This window comes from Dreissena polymorpha, chromosome 2 (assembly GCF_020536995.1).
Source record: "Dreissena polymorpha isolate Duluth1 chromosome 2, UMN_Dpol_1.0, whole genome shotgun sequence".
NCBI lineage: Eukaryota > Metazoa > Mollusca > Bivalvia > Myida > Dreissenidae > Dreissena > Dreissena polymorpha.
In genome coordinates this window covers 24,738,469-24,757,338 of record NC_068356.1, presented here as the reverse complement: position 1 = coordinate 24,757,338, position 18,870 = coordinate 24,738,469, and the positions used below count along the sequence as shown (strand labels likewise).

The 18,870-nt window shown below is 38.5% G+C and overlaps 2 protein-coding genes and 1 long non-coding RNA gene across 4 annotated transcripts; 2 read left to right on the top strand and 1 right to left on the bottom strand.

Moving 5' to 3' along the window:
* Window positions 1-3: 3 nt before the first annotated feature.
* Window positions 4-12,701, top strand: LOC127866284 (spermine oxidase-like). Of its 2 annotated transcripts, none has more exons than XM_052406734.1 (3): window positions 4-57; window positions 10,476-10,628; window positions 11,224-12,701. In XM_052406734.1, exons 2-3 carry the CDS (start codon window positions 10,501-10,503, stop codon window positions 12,365-12,367), a joined length of 1,272 nt encoding a protein of 423 aa, XP_052262694.1. In that variant the 5' UTR covers window positions 4-57; window positions 10,476-10,500; the 3' UTR covers window positions 12,368-12,701. The 2 variants fall into 2 exon arrangements, with proteins under 2 accessions (XP_052262694.1, XP_052262693.1); XM_052406733.1 differs by lacking the exon at window positions 4-57 and adding an exon at window positions 8,104-8,435.
* Window positions 11,916-18,288, bottom strand: LOC127866286 (uncharacterized). The gene is made up of 2 exons (XR_008042944.1): window positions 18,184-18,288; window positions 11,916-12,106 (listed from the first exon to the last, which is right to left on the bottom strand). It is a non-coding gene; the product is annotated as an uncharacterized LOC127866286 (long non-coding RNA).
* On the top strand, window positions 12,947-18,641 carry LOC127866285 (spermine oxidase-like). The gene is made up of 3 exons (XM_052406735.1): window positions 12,947-13,256; window positions 16,812-16,964; window positions 17,313-18,641. The coding sequence occupies exons 1-3, from the start codon at window positions 13,144-13,146 to the stop codon at window positions 18,442-18,444; spliced, it is 1,398 nt and encodes a 465-aa protein (XP_052262695.1). The 5' UTR covers window positions 12,947-13,143; the 3' UTR covers window positions 18,445-18,641.
* Window positions 18,642-18,870: the final 229 nt, after the last annotated feature.

Below are 18,870 nucleotides of genomic sequence, written 5' to 3'. Positions count from 1 at the left end.
CTAAACGGAAACTGGGTTTTCTCACGTTGGGACATATTTTGAAAGCAGAATTTTTGTGTACGTAAAAACTTTGACACTTTATCTTCAAAAGAATAGATACACGTTTAATGATTCTTCAGTAATGATAATAAGACAATTAAAAAAGACCTGCATATATATTGGTACTGTTTTAACTAAATGTTATCACTTTTAAGTTAGCTTATTTATTCAGTGGACTTTTAATTGTTATACCTACTTGTAAATCATAATGGTAGGGTGACTTTCAGCTCAGAAGGCCAGTATTTCAAGGGGTAACGTGGACACCATATTGCAACAAGCTGAGTCATATACCAAAATGACCGTGATAGCCTGAAGTTTACTAAGCCACCGGCATAAATGGTGGCGAGCTAAGATATCCAAGATGGCCGCCAAGATGGCCGCCATTTATGTTTGTACTGAATAGTAATCAAAACATAGGGATATGTCTTGATATAAAAATGATACAAACTAATCTACTGGTGGAAATTGTTTATATTAGAAGTACTCAAAATGTGATGCATTCAGGTCATCTTCGAAGGTCAAGTTCAAGGTCATATCAAAGGTAAAAAATACAGAAAAATTATCGATCTTACCACATATTTTCACTTTTTGGCACAATATATATACTAGGTATTCAAGGTAATTTCGTATCAAACTGAAGGGCATTGACTGTACTTTATGTTTATGCAAACAGTACAACAATTTTGTTCCCATGAAAACGAATATTATGTCTTTTAAAATGACAAGTGGCCGCCAAAACATATTAATTAATGATCTTAACTATGTAACTATCCACTCAAATATTATGAATTTGGTGTCTATACCTAGGTTTTAAGATGCAAATAACACATGAAGATCATCACACATGCTTAAGTTTACAATAGTTCACACAAATCCAACATCGCTTCTAAAATGGCCGCCAAGATGGCCGACAAAATGACCGCCAAGATGGCCGCCAAAATCTATTTATGAGCATAACTATACAAATATCCACTCAAATTTGATTATTTTGGTTGCTATATATAGGTTTTAAGGGGCAAAGAATACGTTAAGATCATCAGACATTGTTAAGGTTTATATTACACACAAATCCAACATGGCGTCCAGAATGGCCGCCAAGATGGCAAACAAAACCTATTAATGATCATAACTATGTAACTATCCACTCAAATATTATGAATTTGGTGTCTATACCTAAGTTTTAAGGGGCAAATAACACACAAACATCATCACACATGTTTAAGTTTACAATAGTTCACACAAATTCAACATCGCGTCTAAAATGGCCACCAAGATGGCCGCCAAGATGACCACCAAAACCTATTAATGATCATGACTATGTAAATATCCACTCAAATTTGTTTTGTTTTTTTTGGTGGCTATACATATGTTTCAAGTGGAAAAGAACACATTAAGATCATCAGACATTGTTTAAGTTAATTATAAAACACACAAATCGAACATGGCGTCCAAAATGGCCGTCAAGATGGCCACCAAAACCCATTAATGATCATAACTATGTAACTATCCACTCACTTTTGATGATTTTGGTGTCTATACCGAGGTTTCGAGGGGCAAAGAACACATTCATATTGTCAGACATAGTTTAAGTGTATTATATTTCACAGAAATCTCACATGGCGTCCACCGACACAATACGATGGACCACAAGTCTATTACTTTTGACATGATGCTTGTTATGTGAAACGCCATAGTTTGGACTTGCCCCGATTTCTGGATTTTGACAAGAGAAACGATATTTTTCAGCTTTAGGCAACACTGAATTGGCAGGAAATGATGCGTATCTTGCATCAGAAAAACCAGTACCCTGGGCTGTTGTAAGTCAAGTTCTTGTCTATGATTAATAGGTACAATGGGGACAAAGCGTGCATTCTGTCAACATAAGCCTTATTTTGCAACCTTGCCACAACCTTCACACCATTGGAACGTTTGACCAACCCTTGTATTGGAAGGCTGCCATAATCATCATTGATGCGCCACACAATAGTTGAAAGGTTGTTCAGAGTTTGTTTGTTTTTTTTTGGGGGGGGGGCAAAGGATCCCTAATAGAAGAAAACGGTCTCAAACACATACTTGAGGCTGTCTATGGAGAAAATGCAATTGTGCACATTGTGACACGAAATGCTGTCCAGAGTCACGGGACCATCTTCTTGTTGAAAAGTGCATACACAGGCAGCTTACAGCCGAAAAGATCCAGACATTCAGATACTAGCTGCTGGATCATGCCAAGGATTTGTACTGTTCCCTTCTTTGGGACAAAACGACGCAAGCAGATGATACATATTATGTGATTTTGATCAAACTCGAGAGGGCTACAGAGAAGAAGAAAAATGAACTTGCCCAGACATTAAAGACAAGCATAGTATGGCTGAATTATCAGCTTATGATTAACAATTCAATGGTGTTGATTAAAGCATATCCTACTGGATGTTGGCTGATGCATTAGCAGACAGTGCCCGATTTGCTATCCATCTTGGCTGCAGCTGGGTACATAACCTGCAATCTGCTTATAACTTCTTGTATCTGCAGCAAATAAGCAACCTAGAGGAAACGCACCGGGACGTTTATCGAAAGTTCGGTATTGGTTTCATGTTGTTCGTAGGAGCCATCAGTGATGGGCTGGGCTAGGACGTGATCTTGTCATTGAGCAAACATTGATGATGTTTTTTATAGAGCACATGTGGTCCCACTCGCGGCAGTGGAATGACCGAGGAAATGCATACCACTGGGACCCTATCTGCAACATCCTCGCACAACAGTGCGATGCAGAATTTCACAGACCTGACCTTTACTACAAGTCCACAACACAAAGATTCAACTGAGGCGTGCATCAAAGGGGATTCTTCTGATCTAGAGAAAATGCAGACACAGATTACAACTTGCTCACCATACACAGCTGGCCCTACTCTGAGAAACATGTTCAATGAGATAGTGGTTGGGTCAGATGTAAATGTTCATGCAATTGACGCGGTTGGGAAAACGATCATAAGAGATATCATAGGAAAGTCGGTCTTGTCTTATATTTAACGAGAAAATACAGAGCCAAAGCTCTTGGGAATAGCTTGGCTGTTAAGATCACTTCTGACCGTGTTTTTTTCCTGCTCTTCTGTTCCAGCGTTTACTGGTGGTGTCAACATTTAGAGATCCTTCCCTTGCAGTTGTATTGTCTTATGAACTGAGCTCCCATCCTGCTGCCTTCTTTGAAGCCAAGAACATACTTTGTACAGCAGATAAGCCTCAGATCGCTCAGGCAATTTGAGAGTATGCTGTAGACACATCATGTGAGGCTGTGATGAACTGTATTTATAGAACAGATGCATGATGGTGGCACTTTGCTGAATCCTTGACCATGGAGAAGGGCGACTTATATACCACAATAGCCGAGTCTTAAGTAGATTCAGAGAAAGGCATTACGGACAAGCGACATTGGGGTTCGATGGCTACGAAGACGGTCATTATAACAAAGATAACACGCACCTGAGACGATCAAACAAAGGTGAATCATATTGTGAAAGCAAAGAAACAGAATGCTTGTGTAAAAAAGGACGATTTTTTGTTTCGTGACAGAAAAAAGGCCGGCATGATTGATCTGATCAGCACAACTCTGACTAAAATGGGATCCTATGTTGTACTGTCTACAGGGGATGCAGACGTTGAAATTGTTAAAACAATAGTATAACGATCCCGTCGTAGCACCACAACGTTGGTGGGCGAGGATACAGATTTGCTCATCTTGATCCTGCAATACTCCGAAAGGGACAATGAGACCATCTACTTCCGCTCTGATGTAAATAAATAGTCAAAGGAACACACAGTTTATAATATCAACCTTTTGAAAGAACTCATGCTTAATCAGGCTGTAATTTATCTTCAATGATTTTCAGCAACGATAATAAATGAAGTCTACATAAGTTAGTAAAACCTGATCCTATCATGAAGTCATATGCTAGTTCATTCTCTCTTCCAAATGTCGTAAATTGGAGTTTATAATTATTCAACTGCTTAGTGATAACTCAATTGGATTAAAGTGTTCCTTTTCTCCTAAACAATGGCGTTTTATATAACAACCATAACGTTTGAATAACAAGTTATGGACGTGTGGTCCTTCGTATTGTGTTGATGGCCATTTTGGACGCCGTGTTTGATTTCTGTGTTACATAATTAGCTAACATTTTGTCTTGTGATATATACTGTGTTCTTTGCTCACTGAAACCTGGGTATAGACACTATATTCAACAAATTTGAGTGGAAAGTTACATATTTTCTGTGTAACATAATTAACTTACACTTTGTCTGATAATATAAATGTGTTCTTTGCACACTGAACGCTGGGTATAGATACCAAATTCATCAAATTTGAGTGGATAATTCCATAGTTATGATCATAAATAGGTTTTTGCGGCCATCTTGGCGGCCATTTTTGATGTCATGTTGGATTTGTGTGTACTATATTAAACTTAAACAATGTCTGATGATCAGTTTGTGTTCTTTGCCCCTTGAAACTTAGGTTAAGACACCAAATTCATCAAATTTGATTGGATAGTTACATAGTTGTGATCATTAATAGGTCTCGGCGGTCATCTTGGCGGCCCTTTTGAAAAAAACAAATTTCCGGTGGTCCGATTGTGGAAAACTTTTGATATGTTTTAAAGGACCTTCTACCCTACCAGGATCAGTTAAAATACCTTTTGTAGCAATTGTTTGGGGTCAAAGTGTAAATTGACCCTACTATCAATCAGAATAAAATATTTGTCAACTCTTATCAGGTAATCATGTTTTTGTTGTATTTTTTTACATTTTCCTGTATGCCTTGCGGCCATATTGGATGTTATTTTACCGGTTTCCATAGCAACATGACTGCAAAATCCATTCATGGTATTAGAGGGAAGTTATTTAAGTTCACTTTGAAATATAATTTGGTTAAGTACTATCAACTTAATTCAAAACAAACAGAAAGATACATGGAATTAACAGTATTTTTCAGTATTTTTGACCTTTGACCTTACATATGACCTTGGGACTGACCTTCAGTGACAACCTTTATGCATTATTTGCTCGAGTATTCCAGACATGAACAATATACACAAGCAATTTAATTGTATCAAATGTACGTAAAAAAATATGACTATATTCTTATCATTACCCAATATTAAAAAAAATGGCGGCCATCTAGGCCGCCATCTTGGATTTTTCAGTTCGCCACGATTTATGCCAATTTATGCCGGTGGTCTGATAAACTTCAAGGTATCCCGATCAGTTTGGTATATGACATGGCTTGTTGCAACATGGTGTCCAGGCCCCTGTTTCTAAAAGCCCTGAATGTCACCCTACCATAAATGCAATAGTACATAGTTTACTTAAGAAATACTTTATTGAAATGTTCATTTAAAGTTGCTTAATTTGTTACTGTTACTCTGGCCCTCGATGATGATTTTTTATGCTGACGAAACTTTCTTAACTGACAAGAGTTATGCTCTGAGTTTTGTCACATTTTAACAAATTCTCATTATTGTCCCACCAAAATCTTATCAGTTTGTCCTTCAACTGGGTGTTAACCGAATAACACGTAAAATTGTGCCACAGTGTACTTGTTATCTGCATTCATGTATGTGAACTTATGATTTTTATGTCCTTCGAAAAAAACTGCAGTGCGCTCTTTATTTCTATTCAATATTGACATTTATTGAAAAATAATCCTTTTTTATTTCTTTTCGATGTTTATTGAACAAGACCAATAGATTATCTTATTTGTTTTGTTTTTAATTAGAATCAAGCAAGTGCTTCTTTATATTTGTGTTATGCCAATATAAATTGTATATGTCATTTACGGAATCCGGATAGTTCCATCTATAATCTCGTCCTTCTTTCATCAAGGGCGACACACGAGACACGAAGCGCTACACGATAGTTTGCGCGACAGTCGCGGCGACGCACGATATTTTGCGCGACAGTCGCGGCAACGCACGATATTTTGCGCAATACACGAATTAAGCGACGCGCGAGAATGAACCACGAAATATCGCCCTTGTGTAGGTAGCCCAAAAGGCGATATATCGTGTTAAATAGATCGTGCGTCGCCGCGACTAACGCGCAAAATATCGTGCGTCGCCGCGACTGTCGGGCAAAATATCGTGCGTCGCTGCGACTGTCGCGAAAAATATCGCACGAAGCACAAAGCGATATTTTGCGCGACAGTCGCGGCGACGCACGATATTTTATTATTCAAATATCGCCCATATTATCCGAATCTCGTGTATCGCGGTCTAATTTCAGACCGCGACACACGACGCACGAAGCGATACTCGATATTTTGCGCGACAGTTGCTCAGAATATTTGTCCTAATGCTATCTCGGTTCGATATTGACTCCGGTTCGTTAAAAATCATTGCCGCCAAGGGTAGGGCAGTTTTCCGTATATGACTATAGTGAAACCTTCTTAACACTGTAAGTCTTTACGAAACTTGGTCTATACATTTTTTCATTTATATCTCTGCAAACAGTTTACAAACGGTTCTGATTCGTTGAAATGTGTGTAGTGAAACACTGTTGTCACTCCAGAAGTAACATGTCTGCATGAATATTGCGTAGACTGATTTCGAAACTGGGTCTCGTGAGGTAAAAAACTAGATAACAAGTTAAATTAAAGAAAAAGCTTGTCGACACCCAAGAAGTCATATTTGTGTACAATCTTTGTAGAATTTGTCCCGAACATGTGTTGTAATGGAATCTCGGCCGAGTTCGAAAGTGGTTCTGGTTCTTTTTTTTTTAAAGTTTCCGCCAAGTGGCGCGACCGTTTCCCTTATATGGCTACAGTGGAAACTGTAACACTATAGAAGTCACCTTTTGTGGTCGAATCATGAATAATTATTATAATAACATCAATCGAGTTCAAAATTGGTTTCGGTCTGTCCAAGAACATTGCCGCCAGTGGGGGTGGGCAGTTTCTATAACATATCGTTAGTGAAACCATGTAAACACATTAAAAATCACACTTGTTGTCCAATAAGCATCAAAGTTGAAACGAGTTTTTTCTAACGACATCTCCACCGATTTAAAAAAGGGTTCTATGTAAAACAAGGTGGTCAGAAGTAATATTTAGTACACACGCGTCACAAAAGCTACTTAAAACATTTCAGTTCGTTCGGGATTTCGAGTTTTGTACCCGGTTGTTCGCATCGAACACAACAAATAAACTGATTTCTAAGACACGCATTCCGATTTCTGTTTAATACATCTACAATATGTGTTCAATTTGCATTATGCACATTTACATGTTTTATTCTGTTTCATCGCAGTCATGCATTATTGTCTGCATATACAATTTCGTTAATAAGTTCTAATTAAGAACCTGCAATATCTATTGTGTTCTAGATTAATTCAAATGTCCTTCAATTAATGGTTTAAATTCCCAAATATGCGAATATATTCATGCGTAAAATTGTACAAATATTTGTTTTTCATAATGTTTTGTTTCTTCTTAAATAGACAAGCACAATAATATAAATTTAATTTTTCATTTCAATGTGTATGAGTACAAATAAAAGTTACTGAAAGTGGTACCAAGTGAGCGTGTTTTTTTCATAGTTCAAATATTATATTTAACTAAAGGAACTTTTTCAGTTTTAGAAATAAATTATAAGCACTAATCAACTGAAGTAAAAATGCAAGTTGTGCGCTTGTGTGTATTTCGAAGTTTATTCCAAGTCTGAGGCGGCATTATATGAAGACCGGGAGTGTGTCCGAGCGACCCTTACATACTTGACTCACAATTGTTGGGACTATAATTTAGTGATACTGGGAAGCTGCAGTTTTGACGCTTTTCTTACGGAAATATATACAATGTTGGTGTATTTTGTCTCGTTAGTGGGAGCCGAAGTACCGTAAAGAAACCGCCACCGGTCCACCAACCAAACCCCCATAAGCCAAGATTGGAGATTGAAAATGGGTGGCCTAGGTGAGAAGCGCATGTACAAACACTGCGCTAACCGTTCAGCCTAAAACAAGTTATTTACAGTCTGTGTGTTTATATAAACCCTAGCGTTTATATTACCCCTGATATTGTTATCGCACTTGTCCGAGCGGAACCGCGTACTAAGTCCGTTCGTTCAAACAACGCACGTGATTGAGAATGGACTCGTCTAGTGTAGATGTATCAATTCTACAAATAATCTGAACTGTGTGGTTTATACTCAGTGCTTAAGCATAGCATATGGCAATTTACACTCGTATAGTGGTATTTGTTTTAATTAGTTGGCGAGGAGTACGGTACCGGAAGTCGCAACTATGATTTCCACAAAAGTCCTTGTGGTTGGGGCAGGTATAGCCGGTTTGTCTGCGGCTTGTCTTCTCCAAGAGGCGGGAATTACAGACGTGGTTATTCTAGAGGCGTCAGATAGGTAACGCGCCTCAAGTGCATTAACTACAAATACGTACTACGCTTCAATAAATTGTTATGGTGTCCTGTTTTGCCATGATGATTTATCAGCTGACATGAGCGCAACGTTATCTTGGTGAGCTTTTGTGATCGCCAGTCGTTCGTCGTGTGTTTACATGTAGTGTCAAATCTTCACGAAACTTAAAAAAAAAAACATTTGATAAGAATATCCTTGCAGAGATCGAATCTTTTATTGAGTTAAAACGTAAATCACAAGGTCGAATTAAAGAAAGAGCTTGTTTACACTCTAATACGGAATCCGGATAGTGCGAACTATAATCTCGCCCTTCTTTCATCAAGGGCGACTGACGACACACGAAGCGAATCACGATATTTTGCGCGAAAGTCGCGGCGACGCACGATATTTTTCGCGTCAGTCGCGTTGACGCACGATATTTTGCGCGATACACGAAGCGAAGTGCGAGAATGTACCACAAAATATCGCCCTTGTGTAGGTAGCCCAAAAGACGATATATCGTGTTAAATATATCTTGCGTCGCCGCCACTGTCGCGCAAAATATCGTGCGTCACCGCGACTGTCGCGCAAAATATCATGTATCGCTTCGTGTGTCGTGTCTCGCGTTCAAATGGCGACACACGAAACACGAAGCGAGGCACGATATTTTGCGCGACAGTCGCATCAACGCACGATATTATCCGAAATTCGTGTATCGCGTTCTAATTTCAGACCGCGACACACGACGCACAACGCGATACTCGAAACTTTGCGCGACAGTCGCGCGACTCGCATTATTTGTACTGTTCAAATATCGCTGTAATAATATCGCCTGTCGACCTTCGCCCTTTTATAGGCGATATCTCGATAAAATAGGGCGACGGTCGCGTTCATAAAGGGTGACGGTCGCGTTCGTAAAGTGCGACGGTCGTGTTCAAAGGGCGAGATATCGCACATAAAAGGGCAACTGTCGCATTCTTATTTTTTTGATACGCGACAGTCGACAGGCGATATTATTACAGCGATATTTGAACATTATAAATATTGTGCGTCGCCGCGAATGTCGCGGATAATATCGTGCGTCGCTTCGTGTTTCGTGCGTCGCTCTTTAAACGCGAGACACGACACACGAAGCGATACACAATATTTTGCGCGACAGTCGCGGCGACACACAATATTTTGCACGATAATCGCGGCGACGCACGATATTTTGCTCGACAGTCGCGGCGACGCACGAGATATTTAATACGATATATCGCCTTTTGGGCTACCTACACAAGGGCGGTATTTTGTGGTACATTCTCGCGCGTCGCTTCGTGTATAACGCAAAATATCGTGCGTCGCCGCGTCTGTCGCGAAAATTTTCGTGCGTCGCCGCGACTGTTGCGCAATATATATCGTGTATCGCTTCGTGTGTCGTCAGTCACCCTTGATGAAAGAAGGGCGAGCTTATGTATGGCACTATCCGGATTCCATACTCTAATGTAACATGTTATGGTCAATCTTCACAAACTTGTTAAGAACATAGTACCCAGTGATAACTCGCCGAGTTTTAAACTAAGTCACTAGATAAAATTAATGAAAACGCGTTGATCACTCTTAGGGGCCAAATTAATTTACCATTTTTTATAAAACTGGTCTGAACATTTGTTTCAATTATTTCTCAGTCGATTGAGGTATTGATTCGGTCAGTTGAAAAAAATGGCCGACAAGTGGCGGTACAATTTCCTAATATTGCTATAGTAAACGTTCTAAAACTAGTTGAATACGTTAGGAGTAACACTTTTTACTCACTTAAAAATCTGGCTCGAAACAATACAATTATGTGGTTATATCTGGGTGAGTTCGAAAATGATAATGGTATGGTTAAAACCATCTTTCTTCAAGTTTATTGGGGTATCAGGTGAGAGTTGAGGGTCTTTGATCATTCTTGTCATTCTTATAGAAGACGCTATGACTTATATCACAATATAAGCATCCTGTGGCAGATTTTGTTGCAGAATTCATGTATTATACATGGGTTTATTAAAAGTTATTTCATTTCAGAATCGGAGGCCGTATCCACACAGTGATGCTAGGGGACGATGGCATGCCTATTGAAATGGGAGCTAACTGGATCCACGGCTGTTCCCTTGATAACTCTGTGTTTGCCATTGCTGATCAAATAGGAGCGATAACTCCGTATCGACTTATTAATAGGTAAATACATGATCATAACGTCTACTATCGGTATATCAAGCCTAAGTCATGCAAAGGGATTTTTTTACAAACACTGAATAAACGCACGAAAGAAACAGATCGCAAAAAGAAATTCGCAAGTTACAAAAATCATTTCTCAAAAAGCAATGCGAATTTCATAAAAGACAATAAGCAAAAAAAGGAAATCGTCATCAACAACTAAAGAAAAAGCAAAACTAAGTAATCAACAAAAAGCAATTGGCATACCGTACGGGTTTCTGTTATATGGTTAAGTTCAATTATAATCACGCACGGCGACGCGACGATAGATGCCAACCGTGCTACGTTGTTTTTTGCAATATATGTGTATTACTGTTAATATAAAATATTAACATAATATTTGTATTATGTCATACCAAACCTCTGCTGCAAATTAACCGTAAATGAAAAAATCAGGATTGGTACTTCATAACAATCATTACAATACAACTATTGTTAGAAGTTTCTACGAAAAGTATTTGGTTCTGCTTATACATACGTTTACTTTTAAAATATATCCACCTAATGAATGAATGCGCTATTTGTCATAGTAACATCTTTTTTTCTGACACAATAGGGCTAGTTCCCGGTTCATGAGAGAAGACGGGTCTGAGATAGAAAGAGAAACTGTTCTTAAGGCGTATTACATGTACAAAACAGTAGAGCGCGAAATGCACGACATGATGAGACAATTGAAAGCAGAAAGTGGAAAGCAACAGTTTATCCCACTCAATCATTATCGACGTTTGTTGGAAAAAGAAAGGGATTTGCAAAAGACGGATAATAATATTGAAGACATCATCCGAGTTCATAACGCTTTATTGAATTATGTTCGCTTTCACGAGGGCAATGAGTTAGAAGAAGTAGCATGGGAGGGAGGCTCTATGTGGGCTATACCGGAAGGAGGGGATGTACATCTTCCCTATGGGTACCACCAAGTCCTCCAGTATCTTGTTCGCAAGTTACCAGTAAATTTGGTGAAGCTTAACTCAGCGGTCGTTAAAATTGCATATGGGGGAAATGTGCGGAATAAGAAAGTACATGTAAACACTACAAATGGTGAACAATATGAGACGGACCATGTTGTCATTACCTGTTCCATCGGATACCTTAAGAAGCATTGCAACTCGCTGTTTGAGCCGCCTTTACATATGGAAAAAGTGCGCACCATTAATTCAATGGGGATGGGGCGAGTAAACAAGATTTTCCTTCAGTTTGAGTCGCCTGTTACATCGCCATCGTTCAAGAATATTGTTTTCGCATGGAATGACACGGATGTAAAGCAAGACAAAAGTGCTTGGTTCAAAAGAATATTTGGGTTTGACCAAGTATTTACGAAGGACAACACCATTCTTGGTTGGGTTGCTGGGGAAGGTGCGGAATATATGGAAGATCTGAGTGACGAGGAGATTGGGAACACATGTGTGAAGATTTTGAAGCAGTTTATGGGACGCGCAGACCTCCCGCGGCTGAAGGCGATCCGTGTATCCCGGTGGTGCTCCAACCCGTACACGCTGGGTTCGTATTCCCATCAGACCGCCAGGCTGACACCGGGGGAACAAGAGGACCTGGCCAGGCCTGTGCGATGCCCGCTTTCAAAGAAGCCACTTTTGATGTTCGCAGGGGAGGCTCTCGTGAACGCGTGCACTCAAGGAGCGCGAGATTCTGGACTCCGTGCAGCATCTTCCATCATTCAGCACTACACTACATCTAAATTGTAACAGCGACGAGCCGCTATAACGTTGTTGAGGACAGCTTTGGTGCATGTATTGTGTTTGTCATAAAGTCCTTTATCAAATAAGACGACATATACAGTTCATGAATCCAATATATGTTAATAATTAGCATCTGGTACAGATATAAAGAGCATTTAAACACGTGGTGTAATAAGATGCGTTTGATTAATGTACATACAATTACTAGTACTTCACGTAGCGTTTGTTTCGAAAACACAATGAATACTATGTTATTGTGTGACTGAACAAATTGTGTTTATTGTTTGATATGCGTAACATAAGAAAATATACAATGAGATATCGATGAGCTGAAAATTAATAGCAAGCGTTCTTTAATATTCGTGAAATGCACTTGATAAGTGACGGCATTAAGTGTAATATATATATATCCGAAAAGATCCTTAAAATTTGAATGCGTGTGGATATGTGCAATAAATACACATGGCACACGGAAGAAAATGGCTTGCCCGTATGGCGTATGGTGGATTTAAAAACAAGTCTGATATGTTGACCTTTAACAGGACATTACATTTATAACTGTGTTATTGGTAAATCTAGATTACAAACCGGTTTGTTCCTGAAATTTGGTAAAGACTTTTGTCTTAAATGTAAACACTGTGATCTTCCGGCGCTCAAACCTGTACGTAAGTGTACCAATAACTTATACAGCGATAACCGCGTTTTCGACCTGCTATTTACTTTCTCACACACTAGGCCAAATTTAGCCTTATTTTGGACCTAAGTCTTTAATTGCGAATACAATGGACTCGTGCAAAGTTGTGATTGTAGGCGCTGGCATTGCAGGGATATCGGCAGCAAGTCGTCTGTGTGAAGCCGGATGCGGAAACGTTGTGATCCTCGAGGCTTCAGACAGGTATTATTGTAACTATTGTAACTGTCGTTAACGACTGCAAATGATATTGACACTGTGTCTTTGTTAGATTTAGGCTAGATTTCAAACGGGTCGGCAAGAAATTATCGATCAGGCAATTATTTGTATATACATGTTTTATACAAGAACAAGTACCGGTATATCTGACTAAAAAGATTTTAACAAAACGTGCACTGCGTTGCCTGCCGTTATTATATTTCTTAAACGACGCTTATAAGGTCAACTACTTCACATTTTAATTGTTTCTTGCAGCATAGCGCTTAAAGAGTATTGAATATTAGTTTAATTTTATGAATGTGATTATCATTGTCAATAAAATTTGATGCAAAAAAACGACAAAAATACGCGTTGACATTCTTCGGAATTAAGATCATTTTAGACGTACCCTGACGTTATTACGTGTCCGTTATCTACCGGGGTATATATGGATGCGTAAGCACATTTTATCTGCAATCACATAGATATGGTCCAAGGAAGAATGAAAATATTTTTAAACAAGCACAATTTCTGGCATTGTTTGAAAGTCATGTGATAACGTTAACAGTGTTTATACTTCAAACATTAGAAACAGTGTTTTATATGTATGTACTCTCACTCTTCACATCAACCGGATGTGATACATAAAACAAACGTTTTTCATCTCAAGTGTATAACTTGTATACGTATTCGGAAGTGAAGCAAGGAAAAATATCACAACGAACGCAAATGCATTGTATTGCACAAACTCTTCCTAGTGTTTTTGCTAATGCAATGTTGCGGTATCACGTGCTGCGGTATCACGTTAAACCATGCAGTAAATTATACTTGTTTACAAATAATTTAATCCTTATAGGGATATATCTTATGTTACTCATCTGTATACAGATGACAATAACGAAGTGACATAGCTGTGTAAGTAGAATGACTTGTCGACATAATGCCGTAATATCTGAGATAAATTAATCGTCTTTACAATGCTGATTGATATACATTGCGTAGGCTTTCCGAAATAAAACTGTTATGCAATACATATTATCGCTGGAATGTTAAAAGGGCCTTTTCACAGATTTTGGCATGTTTTGAAGTTTGTCACTAAATGCTTTATATTGATATTGAAAGTTCCAGTAAAAAATCAAGAATAAAATTGATAAAAGAAAAAAGGTAACCCTCAGCAAGACTCGAACCACTGACCCCTGGAGTCCTGGAGTAAAATGCATACCACTTTGACCACTCGGCCATCCTTCTTGATATGACAAGTGTATTTTATACTTTATATAAGCAACGTAAATCCTCGTAGTTTCACAAAATTTAACGACAACAACAGAACTCTTCAAATTATTAATTCGTTTCGCGTTGCAACGCTTTATAATTTTCAGGGTTTTAAAAAGTCAAAAGATGCATATAATGGCTATTTTAGAATATGGTAAATGTTCAGTATTACAGTACTGTTTCCTCACAAATATCATAACTTAAACGAAAATTTGCGATTCTGAAACATTTTTTTCAATTTTGTCAAGTTACCCAAACGTGAAAAGGCCCCATTAAAATCACAAAGTTTGTTTCAGACTATATATTTGTTTAAAACATTTAATACACATTGATAATTCGTAAATCCGACAATTTATGCAATGAATGTTGATAAAACAAAATAATTCTTTAGGCAAAGGCTGACATGTTCTTTTCAATAAAAAGGTCTGCATCGGCCTGAAATGTTACACAGTTTCGCTCATAAATATAAACTTTATATCAGTAAAAAAGCAAAAAAACAAACCGGCTTAAGTGTTTTTTGTATTACACATGTAACTGATACTTAAGGTATTTATAAATAAATACGAAAGTTTGAGGCAAAGGAAGATCTGTACTTTTCAATAAAAGTCCCCTCGGCTTGATATCTTTTTGACTGTTGCTTTTAAATATCTCATAATATATTGAAGTTAAAATCACACATTTTCTTCAGCATTATATTTTGATATCAACTACATAATTATCCTTTATTCATTGCATTGCATAAAGAAGTATTTAAGGTTTAGGCAAAGAACGTTCTGAGAGGTGTTTTTAAGCCTTAAATATTACGCAAAGATATATGTGTGTATTACATCAATTAATTAATACAACTGTATTTCAGTAGAGATAAATAATTTTTATTTATCTCCAATGTTTTATTTGTATATCTATTTTATTTATCAAAGCTGTAATAATTATCGAAGCTTTGTTGCATGTTTCACTTTTTTCAATTGGTCTGTGCGAAATAATAAATTCATGTTTATTGGAGTTAAATAACGCCATATATCAGAGGGCCGCGAGATAACAAGAGATCTTCACCAGTATCGGATGAATGTTTCAAATTGTTATGCCCCCGGATCGAATGATCGGGGGTATATTGTTTTTGGTCTGTCTGTCTATCTGTCTGTCTGAAAATTTTAACCTTGGTTAAAGTTTTGCGATAAATTTTGCAATATTGAAGATAGCAACTTGATATTTTGCATGCATCTCATCGAGCTTCACATTTTGAGTGGTGAAAGGTCAAGGTCATCCTTCAAGGTCAAAGGTCAAAAACAAATCCGATGGAAGTATCAAGCTGTATAGGGAGATAATTTATATTTATCATTTGGCAGGTACAGATCATTTTTACAAGGGGCGTAATATGTTTAAAAGGGATATAATCAAGAACAAAAATATTTAAATCAAAGCGGCGCAGTAGGGGGGCAGTGTGTTTCTGACAAACACATCTCTTGTTCTTTATTGATAGAATTTTGGATTACATAAGCAGGTTAAAACCATTTTACGATGAAATGTGATTTCCTTATTCGTGACATACATTTAAGAACAATATACACTGGAAAATACTCGATTGAAATATCTGTCAAAGTAAGAGATGGAAGTTGGAACCAAATCACTGTTTATTGATAGTTCTTTGGTTGGAACATACACAAAAGTAAAATCAGGGATAACGATGCACACGGCATGTTGTCTAAATAATCGTTAATGTAAGATTTATCAGACTATAAGTTTTGGGGAATCGTTAATTGCAGCATGAGGGAACACTCTCAGATGCATGCAGATATGAACATTCCATAAATCAATGTAACTTGGTAAGTGCAAAAATAAATGTTGTAGGTTACACATAGCATATTGCTGGGGCACATTATCATCAAATCTTCATTTAATGTAAAGAATAACAGTCATGCGCAAAGTTTTGCCATATAATTATAAATGTTTGACTCTAATTTATTAGAAATGTCCCCGCGGTAAAAGTTCATGCTACTTACTATATATGAAAGTTATAACGCCCATCAGTCGAAAACGCTAGGTTGCTGTTGAACTGAGTATATTAATGTCTGTACACTATGGTTAAGATAATTCTTGCGAATAAATAATCAAACATTTTGGAATAAACACGTTTCTGTAACAAAGGAGTCAGAGATCGTAGTTCAAGCTGTAACTTAAATCTAAATACCACCACCAACAAACATAATAATATTCATTTGGTGCGTAGGAAATTCAAAACTATCCAAATGTGTGCGTTATATAACTTTTGACGAGCGTATGTTGTTCCAGAATCGGCGGTCGCATTCATACGGTGCAATTTGGCGACGATGAAATGCCGATTGAGATGGGTGCTAACTGGATTCATGGGTCTTCTCACGCGAATTCAGTGTTCTCAATTGCTGACCAAATCGGAGCCATTACTCCATATCGGCTGGACAACACGTATGTAATTCGTTAAATGGTGTAAAGTTAATTCGACGATTGATTTGGTTGATAGTTACATAGAGGTCTACATTTCTTGACGACAGAGTTTCGAATTTTGCGGAGTTTATCGACATAGTTAACTATATTGCATGAAAGGAGCTCAGGTGGAGTGTTATCATGCTCAATTATGTTAGATGAATGTATCACAGGCCAAAACAAACAACCTGTTTGCTGGTGATCACCGCACTAACAATTTTACAACAATTTTATCCGAAAGAATAAATCCCAAGTCAAGGTATTAACTCAAATATCTTTTATTTTCAAGTAGGGATTTAATTGTTGTAATTGACGCGGTTCCTGTTTCAGCGCTAGTCATCGATTCCTGCGCGAAGATGGGACAGAGATTGACAGACAGAGCGTCTTGACTGGCTACAATATCTTCAAGAAAGCAGAGCATGAGATGTACAGTCAAATGAAAGCGCTAAAGCCCGAAAACGGGAAGCCCGTGTATATTCCAATAACCCGTTACTTGCAGTTGTTTGATCAAGAAAGACAACAACTGAAACCAGACCAGAACGTCGCTGACATCACATTGGTGCTGACTGCCTTTGAAAATTACATTCGAAACCACGAGGGTGACGAACTAGAGAGGATTGCCTGGGAGGGAAGTTCCAGTTGGAACGTTGAAGAGGGAGGCGAGATTCATATTCCTGGCGGATACGTACAAATCCTGCAGCACCTGATGAAAGGAATTCCGAGATCGGCGCTCAAGCTGAACTCGGAGGTCACTAAAATCTCTTATGCAAAAGGTGGTCGAAAAACACTGGTTACCATAAAGAACGGTGCGCAATACGAGGCTGATCACGTGATTGTCACGTGTTCCATTGGTTACTTGAAAAAGCACATGGGCACGTTGTTCGATCCACCATTACCGATAGAGAAGTCGCGTACAATTAGGTCCATTGGAATGGGACGCATGAACAAGATCTTCCTGGAATTTGAGTCTCCCGTGACAAAGCCATCTTACAACGGTATCATCCTTGCATGGAAAGACAGTAAAGTTGATAAGGCGACATGGTACAAGAGGATATTAGGGTTTGACCAAGTATTTACGAAGGACAACACCATTCTTGGGTGGGTTGCTGGGGACGGTGCGGAATATATGGAAGATCTGAGTGACGATGAGATTGGAATCACATGTGTGAAGATTTTGAAGCAGTTTATGGGACGCGCAGACCTCCCGCGGCTGAAGGCGATCCGTGTATCCCGGTGGTGCTCCAATCCGTACACGCTGGGCTCGTATTCCCACCAGACCGAGAGGCTGACACCGGGGGAACAAGAGGACCTGGCCAGGCCTGTGCGATGCCCGCTTTCCAAGAAGCCCCTTCTTATGTTTGCAGGGGAGGCTCTCGTGAACGCGTGCACTCAAGGGGCGCGAGATACGGCACTCAGCGCAGCGTCTGCCATTATTGAGCACTACACGACTTCTAAACTCTGAGCTACCAGTAGTTCATATGTTCACGGCGATAAATGTTCGAATATATTTTGAATTCGCCGCTGTGAATACACGACAATCAACAATAGGACAAGTTCTGTGATGATGGTGAATAATACGTTACCAATAGCCGAAGTATTTTGTTAACAGTCATTACCGGTCGTCATAATTTTATGTTACAAATATATCATTTAACTTAAGTATTGGCTCATCCCACAGAAACAGAATTGCAAAATGTCGTCATCAAGTGTCCATTGATCAGATAATTAACCGCAATCAATAACCTGTTCACGAAATGTGTGCGACAGCAAGTAATCGCATGATTTTACGGATTTTCGTTGTCAGTTAGGGGTTTAACATCATTTACCCCCCCCCCCCTCACATCGTTACTAGATTAACCGAAAGCGCAGTGAAACCGTCTTAAATTAT